We start from the raw sequence: 15,418 nt of genomic DNA on the forward strand, positions 1-15,418 counted from the left end.
CAGACAGCCGGCTTCTCACTGTTAACTCACGTGGTCTTTCCTCTGTGCAAGCATGCACTCCAGGTGTATGTCCAACTTTCTTTTGGCTGCACCATGTGGCTTGTGGGATCTCAGTTCCCCAACCAGGGGTTGAACCTGGGCCAAGGCAGTGAAAGCCCAGAATCCTAGCCACTAGGCTACCAGGGAACTCCCAAACTTTCCTCTTCTGATAAGGACACCAATCAGATTAGATCAGGGCCCACCCTGAGGGTCTCATTTTAATTTCACCACCCCTTTAAAAACTGTCTCCAAATACTGTCTCGTTGTGAGACATTGAGCATTGGGAATTTAAAATGTGAATTTGGAGAGGGGACATAATTCAGCCCATAACAGGGGTTTTCAATTTTTATTATGGTGTTAAAATTTGTTACAACGAGCACTACTATTGGAGAGTTTTGTATATTTCAAGACAAATGTCCCCAGAGCACCCACCTCCTTCCAGGCCTTCTCTGAAGTTAGAGGGGGGCAGCCAGTGCCCTCCCTCAGCCAGCTCCAGGTCTCCAGCTCCAGGTCTCCAGCTCCCGGCGTTCTGAGGCCTGTCCCTGAGGAAGACAGGGTGAGCCCCTCTGGGTCACTGGCCAGGCCCTCAGACTCGCCCTGAGAGGAGGCATGCGGAGAGGCCTCTGCCAGGCAGGCCTGTAGTTTACACGTACATACTTCGGACGTGTAATACCTTGTAACCCATCTTTCCCTTTCACACCTCTCAATAGAATCAGATCAGATCAGATCAGTCACTCAGTCATGTCTGACTCTTTGCGACCCCATGAATCGCAGCACGCCAGGCCTCCCTGTCCATCACCAACTCCCGGAGTTCACTGAGACTCAAGTCCATCGAGTCAGTTATGCCATCCAGCCATCTCATCCTCTGTCGTCCCCTTCTCCTCCTGCCCCCAATCCCTCCCAGCATCAGAGTCTTTTCCAATGAGTCAACTCTTCACATGAGGTGGCCAAAGTACTGGAGTTTCAGCTTTAGCATCATTCCTTCCAAAGAAATCCCAGGGCTGATCTCCTTCAGAATGGACTGGTTGGATCTCCTTGCAGTCCAAGGGACTCTCAAGAGTCTTCTCCAACACCACAGTTCAAAAGCATCAATTCTTCGGTGCTCAACTTTCTTCACAGTCCAACTCTCACATCCATACACGACCACAGGAAAAACCATAGCCTTGACTAGACGAACCTTTGTTGGCAAAGTAATGTCTCTGCTTTTGAATATGCTGTCTAGGTTGGTCATAACTTTCCTTCCAAGGAGTAAGCGTCTTTTAATTTCATGGCTGCAGTCACCATCTGCAGTGATTTTGGAGCCCAGAAAAATAAAGTCTGACACTGTTTCCACTGTTTCCCCATCTATTTCCCATGAAGTGATGGGACCGGATGCCATGATCTTCGTTTTCTGAATGTTGAGCTTTAAGCCAACTTTTTCACTCTCCACTTTCACTTTCATCAAGAGGCTTTTGAGTTCCTCTTCACTTTCTGCCATAAGGGTGGTGTCATCTGCATATCTGAGGTTATTGATATTTCTCCCAGCAATCTTGATTCCAGCTTGTGTTTCTTCCAGTCCAGCATTTCTCATGATGTACTCTGCATATAAGTTAAATAAACAGGGTGACAGTATACAGCCTTGACGAACTCCTTTTCCTATTTGGAACCAGTCTGTTGTTCCATGTCCAGTTCTAACTGTTGCTTCCTGACCTGCATACAAATTTCTCAAGAGGCAGATCAGGTGGTGGTATTCCCATCTCTTTCAGAATTTTCCATAGTTTATGGTGATCCACACAGTCAAAGGCTTTGGCATAGTCAATAAAGCAGAAATAGATGTTTTTCTGGAACTCTCTTGCTTTTTCCATGATCCAGCGGATGTTGGCAATTTGATCTCTGGTTCCTCTGCCTTTTCTAAAACCAGCTTGAACATCAGAAAGTTCATGGTTCACATATTGCTGAAGCCTGGCTTGGAGAATTTTGAGCATTACTTTACTAGCGTGTGAGAGGAGTGCAATTGTGCAGTAGTTTGAGCATTCTTTGGTATTGCCTTTCTTTGGGATTGGAATGAAAACTGACCTTTTCCAGTCCTGTGGCCACTGCTGAGTTTTCCAAATTTGCTGGCATAATGAGTGCAGCACTTTCACAGCATCATCTTTTAGGATTTGAAATAGCTCAACTGGAATTCCATCACCTCCACTAGCTTTGTTCGTAGTGATGCTTTCTAAGGCCCACTTGACTTCACATTCCAGGATGTCTGGCTCTAGGTCAGTGATCACACCATCGTGATTATCTGGGTCGTGAAGACCTTTTTTGTACAGTTCTTCTGTGTATTCTTGCCATCTCTTCTTAATATCTTCTGCTTCTCTTAGGTCCATACCATTTCTGTCCTTTATCAAGCCCATCTTTGCATGAAATGTTCCCTTGGTATCTCTGATTTTCTTGAAGAGATCCCTGGTCTTTCCCATTCTGTTGTTTTCCTCTATTTCTTTGCATTGATCGCTGAAGAAGGCTTTCTTATCTCTTCTTGCTATTCTTTGGAACTCTGCATTCAGATGTTTATATCTTTCCTTTGCTCCTTTGCTTTTCACTTCTCTTCTTTTCACAGCTATTTGTAAGGCTTCCCCAGACAGCCATTTTGCTTTTTTGCATTTCTTTTCCATGGGGATGGTCTTGATCCCTGTCTCCTGTACAATGTCACGAACCTCATTCCATAGTTCATCAGGCACTCTATCTATCAGATCTAGGCCCTTAAATCTATTTCTCACTTCCACTGAATAATCATAAAGGATTTGATTTAGGTCATACCTGAATGGTCTAGTGGTTTTCCCTCCTTTCTTCAATTTAAGTCTGAATTTGGCAATAAGGAGTTCATGATCTGAGCCACAGTCAGCTCCTGGTCTTGTTTTTGCTGACTGTATAGAGCTTCTCCATCTTTGGCTGCAAATAGAATAACTATACAATATTGGCCACTGAAGCAGATAGTAAAATGAAACTAGGCAGGTTATAAAATATGAAGACCACATGACAACCTGGATGAAGGGAGGTGCAAAACTGTGATACACAGCAAAGATGTTAGGGGGACCCGGGAGGTGCAGGGGTTCATCTATCTGAATGAGGCAGTATAAAGAAGAAAGATGGCATGGTGAGATGGGGTAGGGCTTTAAAATCAAGCCTCTGGGGAGAAGCGTGCACTGCCTTGGAGGTCTGTTTACTTCTGGCAGTTCTCCTGGGTCCTGCTCTGGTCTTAAATCTCAGACCAGAAGCAGGAACCTCTCTCACTGTCCTGTGGTCCTGCACCTCGCTGCATGTTCAGCCCTGCTGAGGTGGGGACTCTGCCCCTCTGGGTAGCTTTATAATCCTGCATGGGGTGGAAGCCAGGAAAGCAAACCCAGAATCTTGGTGCCAGTTTAGGAAGTTTTGTCATCATTGTGCAAATACCCAAGTGTTTATTAAGTGTTTTGAAACACTTTCGTCAACCTGCCCATTTGTGATTCTCATCAGAGAGGGATGGGTGGGAGACAGCCTGCAGTGATGGCTGTAACAGTGCCTCCTATCACCCCAGTGTTCTTGCCTGGACAATCCGATGGGCAGAGGAGCCCGATAGGCTACAGTCTACGGGGTCGCAAGAGTCAGACACAACTGAGTGACTAAGCACACATCCCAGTGTACCCATCCTTGACAGTGGGGTTTGGCTGCTTCTCCCATGAGGAAGTGAAGTCCGTTTCTCCACTTGGATTCTGGGCTGGTCTTGTGACATGCGTTGAATGTCGTGACCGTGTGAATTCTGTATGACAGACTGGTGAGAGCAAGGCGGTATGACTTCGGAGTCGGGCCTCAAGAGGCATTTTGCAGCCTCTGTTGTGGTCCTCTAGGAGCAGGGCCTTGAGACCAGTGTGCTGTGAAGATGCCCAGTCTGGCCTAGTGGAGGCCAAGTGGGGCAGAACCAAGGGACCTTGCTGACCGCCAGCACCAACCGCCAGCCACATGAGTGACACCATCCTGGGCCCCCAGCCCCAGGTGGGTTGTCAGATGACTGTGGCTGCAGGAGTGACCCAGACAAGACCAGCAGATGAACCTTCCTGCTTATCCTAGCCCAAACTGCTGATTCAAAGGCCTGGTGGTTATTTTAAGGCAATAAGTTTTCAGTGGTTTATTGAGGCAGCAAAACATAACTGAGACAGTATACAACTGAATCTAAGTTCATAAACAGCGTTTGAATATTTAAGAGAACTGATTGACCATATTTATATGTTTAATCTATTAGTGGATAAAAACTGCTAACTGATTAGGAAAAAGTATGCTTGGCTTGGAAGTGGGGAATGGAGTGGGGGATGAAGGCCTCTTTACCCTCTACTCCCTCCTTGTTTGTAAAGAAAAAAAGAACAAAAAAGAAAAAAATATGCTTGTTAGATGTGTGAGTCTCTTATGCTGAGTTTGAGGCGTTTGAGAGGACCAGCTATTTCAACTCTGTAAAATGTAGTTTAAAATCTATTAGGGAATTTAATTACCTATATTTGTAATTGGCATTCATTTTTAGAATTTAATCTGTTGAACCTGTGAGTTAATTAAATATTCATCAAAGACTAAGTGAAAGTAATTATTCTTATTTTAATACAAAAATTAGATTTATAAATAGAAAACTAGATTTGCAAGTTGCATTTGGATGCTTAAGAAAAGCTAGTTCTTTTAATTTATAAGTTTAATAAATACAACATTCACTTAAACACAAGCAGCAGTAGGCAGCTTTTCTCTGCACGAAGCCCCTTCCAACATTAAAAGCCCTCAACAGACAACACCAGGTGTCCGCACCCCCACTGGACAAGTCGGCATTCCAGACGTGCACACCTTTGCTTCTGCGAGTCCCTGGGCCTGGAATGCTCTCGACACACACACAAATCTTTGGTACCTGGCAAGATTTTACCTTTTCTTTCTTTTTTAAAAGAAATAGTAACTTATTTATTTTCGACTGTGCTGGGTCTTCGTTGCTGTGCGGGCTTTTCTTCAGTTGTGAGCTGGGGCTACTCTCTAGTTATGGGGAAAGGGCTTCATTGTGGTGGCTTCTCTTGTTGGGGAGCACGGGCTCTCGAGCACACGGGCTTCAGCAGTTGGGGAGCACGGGCTCTCGAGCACACGGGCTTCAGCAGTTGGGGTGTGCAGGCTCTCGAGCACACGGGCTTCAGCAGTTGGGGTGCGCAGGCTCTAGAGCACACGGGCTTCAGCAGTTGGGGTGCGCAGGCTCTAGAGCACACGGGCTTCAGCAGTTGGGGTGCGCAGGCTCTCAAGCACACGGGCTTCAGCAGTTGGGGTGCGCAGGCTCTCAAGCACACGGGCTTCAACAGTTGGGGTGTGCAGGCTCTCAAGCACACGGTCTTCAGCAGTTGGGGTGCACAGGCTCTCGAGCACACGGGCTTCAGTAGTTGGGGCGCGCAGGCTCTTGAGCATACGGGCTTCAGCAGTTGGGGCACGCAGGCTCTCGAGCACAGGGGCTTCAGTAGTTGGGGCACGAATGCTCTCGAGCATACAGGCTTCAGCAGTTGGGGCGCGCAGGCTCTCGAGCACAGGCTGAGTAGTTGTGGCACCTGGGCTTAGTTGCTCCGAGGCAACTAAGGTCTTCCCGGATCAGGGACTGAACCCACATCTCCTGCACCGGCAGGTGGATTCTTTACCACTGAGACACCAGGGCAGTCTCAGATTTTACCTTCTCTAAAAGGTCCAGCTGAAACTCTGTGACGAGGTCCTTCCTTGCCAAGTCAGAATCACATTTCCCTGCCTAGACCTGTCAGGCCTCTTTTAGGCCAAACCCTGGTGGGCTGTTGGTTGGGACGTTCTCTATCCTGGCTGTCGTGTGAGAACAGAGCTGAAGAAGAGCAAAAAGAAACAGAAGGACTAGTTTCGATGCCGAGGGTGTCTGGGGTGCTTCTGTGGCCTGGCTGTGGGGGACGTGGATTTCCAGCTCTGTGCAGAAGGCAGCCTCCTCATGGGCACTGAGACTTTCGATGTCTGGGTCCCTGCCTCTCCCTTGTTCTGCTCTCCAGACTTTGCCGGGAAGGGTGTAGTCTGCAGGATCATGCCCCTCCCACCACCAAAGATGTCCACATCCTAATCCTTGGAGCATGTGAATGTTACCTTACGTGGCCAAGGGGCGCTAAGGTTGTGGATAGAACTATGGCTGCTCATCAGCAGACTGCAATGGGACATCGTCCTGGGTCAGCCCAGTCAGTGGAATCACAAGGGCCTTGAAAGTGGAAGAAGGAAGCAGAAGAGTCAGAGCGAAAGGCCACCAAGGAAGACTGGTGAGACGCAACGCTGCGGGCTTTGAAGATGGAGGAAGGGGCCCGCGAGCCAAGGAACATGGGCGGTCTCTGGCGGCTGGTGCAGACACTTTGTTTTTTTTAGCCCAGTGAGACCCACGTCAGACTCCTGTTCTACAGAACTTTAAGGAAATGAATTCTGTTTATTCTTTAAGTTGCTAAATTTATGGGAATTTGTTATACCAACAATAGGAAACTGATACACAGGGTCACCCACAGGCTTCATTGCTTGAATCAATGACATCTGTGTGATCACTTTCCGGACCACAGATGGGAACTGAACAACCTTGACTCAAGCGTGGCCTATGACCCCCACAGGCCATGTCAACCTTGGGCCAGTCCAGGCTTCTCATCAAATCCTGGGGCAGTGTGTGGCGGCATTTACTGAGTTTATAGAAGTAGAGCAAATGGGCGTAGAGGGCTTAACTTGGCGCCAGCTGAGACCTAGTCCCCTGTGAGTGGCTGCCATCCTGGAGGCAGTTGGCGAGGCCCTTCTGGCACTACTGAGTTATTGGAGAAGCAGCAAGTGGTGAGGTGACCTCAGGCCTGACACCTGCATCCTTAACAAATCTTGCTGAACTTCTCTGGGAATGGCGCAGGCCTTGCTGGTGGTCCTGGAGTGTTGGGGGCCCTTGGCCCTTCCTTCGGGTTCCCTGGCTTCTGATTTACTCTCTGCCCGCAGGTCTCCCTCTGATCCACTCGGGCACCACAGTGGTGCCAACTGCATCTGCTGGAGGGTTTGGTGCTGCTCCTCGCAGCCCTGTGAAGAGTTCTTGCCACACTCAGTGCCAGAGAGGCCTGGAACACAGGGTGGGTTTGTAAGCAGTCAGACCTGAGCACTGACTTCTTAATTTACAGCTCAAGAAGCAAGTCACAGGGGGCCAGTGTAGCCCAGTAAGAAAGAGCAAAGTTAGTACTAAAACCTTCCTAGAAACCCTGGCTCTTTGTTCCAGGTTATAAAAATACCCACTATAGGGAGTTCCCTGGAAGTCCATCAGTTCAGTTCAGTTCAGTTGCTGAGATGTGTCTGACTCTTCGACTCCATAGACTGCAGCACACCAGGCTTCCCTGTCCATCACCAACTCCCAGAACTTGCTCAAACTCATGTCTCTCCAGTCGGTGATGCCATCCAACCATCTCATCCTCTGTCATCCCCTTCTCCTCCTGCCTTCAACCTTTCCCAGCATCAGGGTCTTTTCCAGTGAGTCAGTTCTTCGCATCAGGTGGCCAAAGGATTGCACCTTCAGCTTCAGCATCAGTCCTTCCAATGAATATTCAGGACTGATTTCCTTTAGGATGGACTGGTTTGATCTCCTTGCAGTCCAAGGGACTCAAGAGTCTTCTCCAACACCACAGTTCAAAAGCATCAATGCTTCGGCACTCAGCTTTCTTTATAGTCCAACTCACACATCCATATGTGACTACTGGAAAAACCATAGCTTTGACTAGACAGACGTTTGTCAGCAAGGCAATGTCTCTGCTTTTTAATATGCTGTCTAGGTTTGTCATAGCTTTTCTTCCAAGGAGCAAGTGTCTGTTAATTTCATGGCTGCAGTCACCATCTGCAGTGATTTTGGAGCCCAAGAAAATAAAGTCTGTCACTGTTTCCATTGTTTCCCCATCTATGTGCCATGAAGTGATGGGACCGGATACCATGATCTTCATTTTCTGAATGTTGAATTTTAAGCCAACTTTTTCATTCTCCTCTTTCACTTCCATCAAGAGGCTCTTTAGTTCTTTTTTGCTTTCTGCCATAAGAGTGGTGTCATCTGTGTATGTGAGATTATTGATATATCTCTCAGCAATCTTGATTCCAACTTGTGCTTCATCCAGCCCAGCATTTCGCATGATGTACTCTGCATATAAGTTAAATAAGCAGGGTGACAATACACAGCCTTGACTGAAGTCCATCACTTCAAGGCAAATAGATGGGGAAACAATGGAAACAGTGACAGACTTTATTTTCTTGGGCTCCAAAATCACTGCAGGTGGTAACTGCATCCATGAAATTAACAGACGCTTGCTCTTCGGAAGAAAAGCTATGACAAACCTAGACAGCATATTAGAAAGCAGAGACATTGCCTTGCCGACAAACATCTGTCTAGTCAAAGCTATGGTTTTTCCAGTAGTCACATATGGACGTGTGAGTTGGACTATAAAGAAAGCTGAGTGCCAAAGCATTGATGCTTTTGAACTGTGGTGTTGGAGAAGACTCTTGAGTCCCTTGGACTGCAAGGAGATCAAACCAGTCCATCCTAAAGGAAATCAGTCCTGAATATTCATTGGAAGGACTGATGCTGAAGCTGAAGGTGCAATCCTTTGGCCACCTGATGCGAAGAACTGACTCACTGGAAAAGACCCTGATGCTGGGAAAGGTTGAAGGCAGGAGGAGAAGGGGATGACAGAGGATGAGATGGTTGGATGGCATCACCGACTGGAGAGACATGAGTTTGAGCAAGCTCTGGGAGTTGGTGATGGACAGGGAAGCCTGGTGTGCTGCAGTCCATGGGGTCGCAAAGAGTTGGACACGGCTGAGCAACTGAACTGAACTGGAAGTCCAGTGGTTAGACTCTGCACTTTCACCACCGTGAGCCCAGAGTTCAATCCCTGGTCTAGGAACTAAGATCCCACAGATCAGATCAGATCAGTTCAGTCGCTCAGTCATGTCTGACTCTTTGTGACCCCATGAATCGCAGCACACCAGACCTCCCTGTCCATCACCAACTCCCGGAGTTCACTCAGACTCATGTCCATTGAGTCAGTGATGCCATCCAGCCATCTCATCCTCTATCATCCCCTTCTCCTCCTGACCCCAATCCCTCCCAACATCAGAGTCTTTTCCAATGAGTCAACTCTTCACATGAGGTGGCCAAAGTACTGGAGTTTCAGCTTTAGCATCATTCCTTCCAAAGAAATCCCAGGGCTGATCTCCTTCAGAATGGACTGGTTGGATCTCCTTGCAGTCCAAGGGACTCTCAAGAGTCTTCTCCAACACCACAGTTCAAAAGCATCAATTCTTCGGTGCTCAGCGTTCTTCACAGTCCAACTCTCACATCCATACATGACCACTGGAAAAACCATAGCCTTGACTAGACGGACCTTTGTTGGCAAAGGGATGTCTCTGCTTTTCAATATGCTATCTAGGTTGGTCATAACTTTTCTTCCAAGGAGTAAGCGTCTTTTAATTTCATGGCTGCAGTCACCATCTGCAGTGATTTTGGAGCCCCAAAAAATAAAGTCTGACACTGTTTCCACTGTTTCCCCATCTATTTGCCATGAAGTGATGGGACTGGATGCCATGATCTTCGTTTTCTGAATGTTGAGTTTTAAGCCCACTTTTTCACTCTCCTCTTTCACCTTCATCAAGAGGCTTTTTAGTTCCTCTTCACTTTCTGCCATAAGGGTGGTGTCATCTGCATATCTGAGGTTGATATTTCTCCCGGCAATCTTGATTCCAGCTTGTGCTTCTTCCAGCCCAGCATTTTTCATGATGTACTCTGCATAGAAATTAAATAAGCAGGGTGACAGTATACAGCCTTGACGAACTCCTTTTCCTATTTGGAACCAGTCTGTTGTTCCATGTCCAGTTCTAACTGTTGCTTCCTGACCTGCATACAGATTTCTCAAGAGGCAGGTCAGGTGGTCTGATATTCCCATCTCTTTCAGAATTTTCCACAGTTTATTGTGATCCACACGGTCAAAGGCTTTGGCATAGTCAATAAAGCAGAAATAGATGTTTTTCTGCTTTATTGACTATGCAAAAAAGGAAAATGGCTGTCTGGGGAAGCCTTACAAATAGCTGTGAAAAGAAGAGAAGTGAAAAGCAAAGGAGAAAAGGAAAGATACAAGTATCTGAATGCAGAGTTCCAAAGAATAGCAAGAAGAGATAAGAAAGCCTTCCTCAGCGATCAATGCAAAGAAATAGAGGAAAACAACAGAATGGGAAAGACTAGAGATCTCTTCAAGAAAATTAGAGATACCAAGGGAACATTTCATGCAAAGATGGGCTCGATAAAGGACAGAAATGGTATGGACCTAAGAGAAGCAGAAGATATTAAGAAGAGATGGCAAGAATACACATAAGAACTGTACAAAAAAGGTCTTCACGACCCAGATAATCATGATGGTGTGATCACTGACCTAGAGCCAGACATCCTGGAATGTGAAGTCAAGTGGGCCTTAGAAAGCATCACTACGAACAAAGCTAGTGGAGGTGATGGAGTTCCAGTTGAGCTCTTTCAAATCCTGAAAGATGATGCTGTGAAAGTGCTGCACTCAATATGCCAGCAAATTTGGAAAACTCAGCAGTGGCCACAGGACTGGAAAAGGTCAGTTTTCATTCCAGTCCCAAAGAATGCTCAAAATACCGCACAGTTGCACTCATCTCACACGCTAGTAAAGTAATGCTCAAAATTCTCCAAGCCAGGCTTCAGCAATACGTGAACCGTGAACTTCCAGTTGTTCAAGCTGGTTTTAGAAAAGGCAGAGGAACCAGAGACCAAATTGCCAATATCCGTTGGATCATCGAAAAAGCAAGAGAGTTCCACAAAAACATCTATTTCTGTTTTATTGACTATGCCAAAGATTAACATGTTTATGTTAAAAAAATAACGTAACTCCATGCTTAGAGTCCTTGTAAAAAAAAATAAGAAAAATATAAAGAAAAACATCACCCCAATTCTTACACCGAGAACGCCACTTGGAACTCTCATTTTCTGTCTTCAAATTCCAGGACTTCTATCCTTGCCTCCCGAGTAGCTCTAGATTCGGTTCCAGCCGCGGCCCCGCCCGCCCCTCGGGCTAAGAGGCAGAGGTTCAGCGGCCTGGGTAATAGTCGCCCAACCGGACCTACCCGTTCGCCTCACCTCCCCCCGGCCGGCGGGGACGCGCGGCTCCCGGGGACTGCGGGTAGGGTGGGGCCCGGGTGACCGGTGAGGATTTACGCCCGCCTCTGTGCACTCGGCTGGAGAGGCAGAGACGGAGACAGGGTCGGAGGCCAGAGGCGTCGCCCACCAGGAAGTTGGAGGTTGCCAACTTCCAGCCCCGAGGGGAGGCGCACGGCGGGCACACGACCATTTGAGAGCCGGGCTCCAGCGCTGTGCGACTCGGCTGGCTGGGCGGGGCGCGCACGTGTGTTTACGAGTGCGGGGGGGGGCCTGTCTGCGGCCGGGACTACAAGTTCCAGGGTGCCCAGCGGCGCGCCTGGGTTTTCTGGCCTCGCGGCCCGCTGGCTCCCAAGCAGGTCGCCTCGGGCTGGCACGCGCCACCTGGTCCCCAAGTAAATAAGGGAGAGACTCCCTGAGCTTGGTAAATAGAGTCTAAGTGGGCGGGGAGCCGCCCAGCGCCGCCTGCTCATGTTTCTGCAGAACCGAGTGTCCCGCCTCCTGGCACAGCTGCGCGCGGCGGGGCAGCTGCTCGGCGCCCCGCGCCCCTGGCCCGGCCCCTCGCCGGGTGCCACGAGGACCCGCAGTAGTGCGTGCGGTCCCCCGGCGTCCCTGAGCGCGCACCACCCGCGCGCGCGGACCTCAGCGGGAGTTGGGGCTTGGGGGGCGGCGGCGGTGGGGCGGAGAGCCGGGGTGCGCACCTGGGCCCCCCTGGCCATGGCGGCGAAGGTGGACCTGAGCACCTCCACCGACTGGAAGGAGGCAAAATGTAAGTGTAAGCAGGAGGGGGGCGCGAGGGCGGCTCTCCGTGGGCATTCTCCGGCTGGACAGCACCCCACTAGCCGCCTCGTCCACCCCAGAGAACTGGGGAAGTTAAGGTCCCATGTGCCTGGTATGGACCTCCCTCCCGTTTACAGCCATGCCCCACATGTGCCCAGCCCCGGAAACTACTTCCCCCGGACCCGGTCAAGGGCCCCAATCGGAGGCAGTGTGAGGAGGGTGGCCTCACCTCACTGAAAGGGGTCGCGGGGCTCCCCCAGAGAGCACCCAGGACCTCGCACCTAAATCTGTTGTGTAGGAGGGAAACTGAGGCCCGGCGCCTGCGCCGAGTAGCCCACGGTCACTTGGAGTTTGCTTCAGATCTCACAGTAGGCTCTCAACTCCCCCGGCTTTGCAATACTGTGGTTTCTCCAGTGGTGACATTTTAGACAGAGTGGCAGGGAATGGGCTTTGGGGCTGGCGTCCCACCTGGTGGGATCAGATAGCCACAAGGAACGGGCCTCCCTGGGCAGGCCGGCCACACCTCCCCCCATGCCCCCCGGGGCCTGCCTCTCTGGGCACGTGGTCTGGTGCCCTTTAGCCCTTATCGTTGGCCTCTGGACACTTGTGAGCTGTCTCTGCCTCATTCCTGGGGGACACAGGGAGGAGGAGGGGGGCGGGGCGGGGCCGAGAGGGGAGGTTGTGTCTGTGAGAACAGTGACACCCCTGCTCCCCACACCCAGGAATCAAGCTATTTCCTCCGGCTGGGGCGGCGGGGGGTCGGGGTTGGGGTTGCGGCGCGGGCCATGAGTCCTGGTGGGCATGAGTCCCAGGGCTGGACTCTGGGCCAGAACAGAAGAGGGAAGGCAGGCAACCTGATCTGCGGAGCCTGAAATAGCCCGGGCTGCTAGTCTAGCTGCCCCTGCCCTTCGGGGCATGCTCCTTGGCCTCCTGTGACCATTCCCGGCTGGATCGCCTTTCAAAAGGGCAGGGACGGCAGCTCATTGGCTGGGACTTGCGGTAGCGAGGGTTCAGCCAATGGGGCTGGGGAGGCAGGCCTGGGGCGGGCCGCGGTTGAGGGTTAGGGGAGGCGTCCTCTGGGATTGGAGGTAGAGTTCAAGATGAACTACTCCTGTCGTTGAGTTGCAATGCCTTCGCTGGGATCTTAAAGCTCCAGCCGGAAGCACTTGACTTTGCTCCCGGGGCAAAAGGAGTGCTTGTCACCCCTTCAAGCCCTGGCCCCCCGAACATCCAGGGTCAGGGTGGGGAGTGGGGAGTGGCTCCTTGGCACGGGGACTGTCCCCACAGGGAGCCCTGATTTCCCTTCTTCGTCAGAGAACAGCATCCCAGGGTGGTGGGAAGGAGAGCTTGGAAGGCTGGAGGCCCAGACACCTGTTCCTGGGTCTGCCGCTTTCTGTAGGATCCAGCTCTCCGCCCCTCCCACTCCTTGCCGGCGCTGAAAACTTCCAGACCTCTTGAAGTTGATGGGCCAGGAATTCCCAGGCTGCTGTGGTGTCTGTCTGCTAGGATTTGAGATTTCCATTCATTTGGTCCGTTTTTATCCAGCGCCTTCTGTGTGGCCAGCACTGCCGTGCTGGGGAGAGAGGCGGGGACCCTCCCCTCATGGAGCTCAGGTGAAGAAGCAGGAGGATATGTTAGGGCACTGAGACAATGCCCAGTAAAGGTCGGTGCTTGAAGAAGACGTGGCGGGCAGGGCTGCCTGAGCTCCCGAGTTCATGCAGGCAGGGGCAGTGTGGGGAGGCTGGGCTTGTCCCAGGAACCCCAGACCTAGGTGGAAGCCCCACCCCACCAGAAGCCATTAGGTGGTAGTTTGTGGGGGTGACACAGAAAGATCGTGTTTTAGTTATCTGTTGCGGCTTGGTAACAGGCTACCAGGACACTTAGTGGCTTGAAACAGCAAACGTTTGTATTATCTCTCAGTCCCTGAGGGTCTGGAAGCTGGGAGTAGCTTAGCTGGGTGGTCAGGCTCAGGGTTTCTCAGGAAGCGGGGATTTGGTTAGAGGTAGAGAGGGCCCTTCCCAGGGGCCTTGGTCCTGTGAAGTGGCTGCTGGCTTAAAGGCCTCTGGTCCACATTCAAGGGGAGGGGAATTAGTGTCCACCTTTGGAAGGGATGAAGATCAAAGAATTGGGGGCGTATTTTTAAAACCACCACACTGGGAGACTGCCTCAAGTGGCTTCTGCCTCTGATTAGGGTTCAAGCTTTGATCTTTTATTTATTTATTTGACCGTGCTGCTCAACTTGCAAGATCTCAGTTCCACGACCAGGGCCTGAACCCAGGCCATGGTAGTGAAAGCCCAGAATCCTAACCAATAGGCTGCCAGGGAACTCCTGGAGAAGCTTTGATCCGGGAAGATCCCCACACTATTTCTTCATTACATTCATTTACATGTTCAGCTGAGTTATATTGTAAAGTACATCAAGTGTACAGACCTTAAGTGTACAGTTGGTGTACTCTTTATTTTTTGGCTGCATGGCCTGTGAGATCTTAGTTCCCTGACCAGGGATTGAGCCCGGCTCCATGGCAGTGAAAGAGCCAGGTCTTAACCGCTGGCACGTGTTGCTCAGTCGTGCCCGACTCTTTGCAACCCCATGGACTGTAGCCCACCAGGCTCCTCTGTCCATGATGATGCTCCAGGCAAGAATACTGGAGTGGGTTGCCATGCCCTCCTTCAGGGGATCTTCCTGACCCGGGGATCGAACCCACATCTCCTGCACTGCAGGCAGATTCTTTACCACTGAGCCACTGGGGAAGCCCCTCACCTCTGGACTGCCAGGGAATTGCTGCAGTCGGTGTACTTTTACGTAGGTATCCAGCTGTGCAACCGCTGCTCTGGTCAGTAGGTAGAGCACTGCCATTGCCCCGGAAGGGGCTCTTTCCTTTGAGCTGTAAGGGGTAAATCAGTACCCCTTACAGCTAATCTTTCTTCTGTCTCTTCATTTTGTTTTCTCTTGAACTTCATGTCAGCAGAGGCATACACGCAGCGTGTAAGGTCCTTTTACTCGACGTCTGCGGGATCCACCCACATTACTGTGTGCCAGCGGTTCGCTCTTCCTCGTTGCTGGGTGGCATCCCGTGGTGTGGCACAGTTTTACGTGCAGTCTTCTTGTAGCCACTTGGTTTCCAGTTTGGGACATTTGGGAGTAAAGTTGCTCTGAATATCCTTGCACGTGTCTTTGATGGACACATGCTCGCCTTTCTGTGGGGGATATACCTACAAGGGCGGCTAAACTCTTGTCTGTGCCTGAGATGATCCTCTCTCAAAGACTGGCACATAGTAACCAAACTCACAGGAGACTAATGCATAGTTCAGAGGGTTGAGGTGCCGTTCATGGTGGGAAATAGAATAGCAGCGGATCTGGAAACTCATGTGCGCCTGGGCAGGGCCTCCACTCCCTGTGGAAAAGCCATTGTTGTTCAGTCGCTA

General features: G+C 50.4%; 1 protein-coding gene across 5 annotated transcripts in view; it reads left to right on the top strand.

Annotated features, from left to right (window-relative positions):
- Positions 1–11,533: 11,533 nt before the first annotated feature.
- The window catches only part of MACROD1 (mono-ADP ribosylhydrolase 1), a 154,038-nt gene continuing 150,153 nt past the window's right edge, over positions 11,534–15,418 (top strand). For all 5 annotated transcript variants that reach the window (XM_086384409.1, XM_086384407.1, XM_086384410.1 and 2 more), the window contains exon 1: positions 11,534–11,981. In XM_086384409.1, coding sequence (XP_086240535.1) covers positions 11,684–11,981 — 298 coding nt within the window. In that variant the 5' untranslated portion in view covers positions 11,534–11,683. The remainder of the gene's footprint in view (positions 11,982–15,418) is intronic.

The sequence above is a fragment of the Bos grunniens genome, chromosome 29 (assembly GCF_055505025.1).
Source record: "Bos grunniens cultivar Pamir isolate PY7600 chromosome 29, Bosgru_T2T1.0, whole genome shotgun sequence".
NCBI classification, from domain to species: Eukaryota; Metazoa; Chordata; class Mammalia; order Artiodactyla; family Bovidae; genus Bos; species Bos grunniens.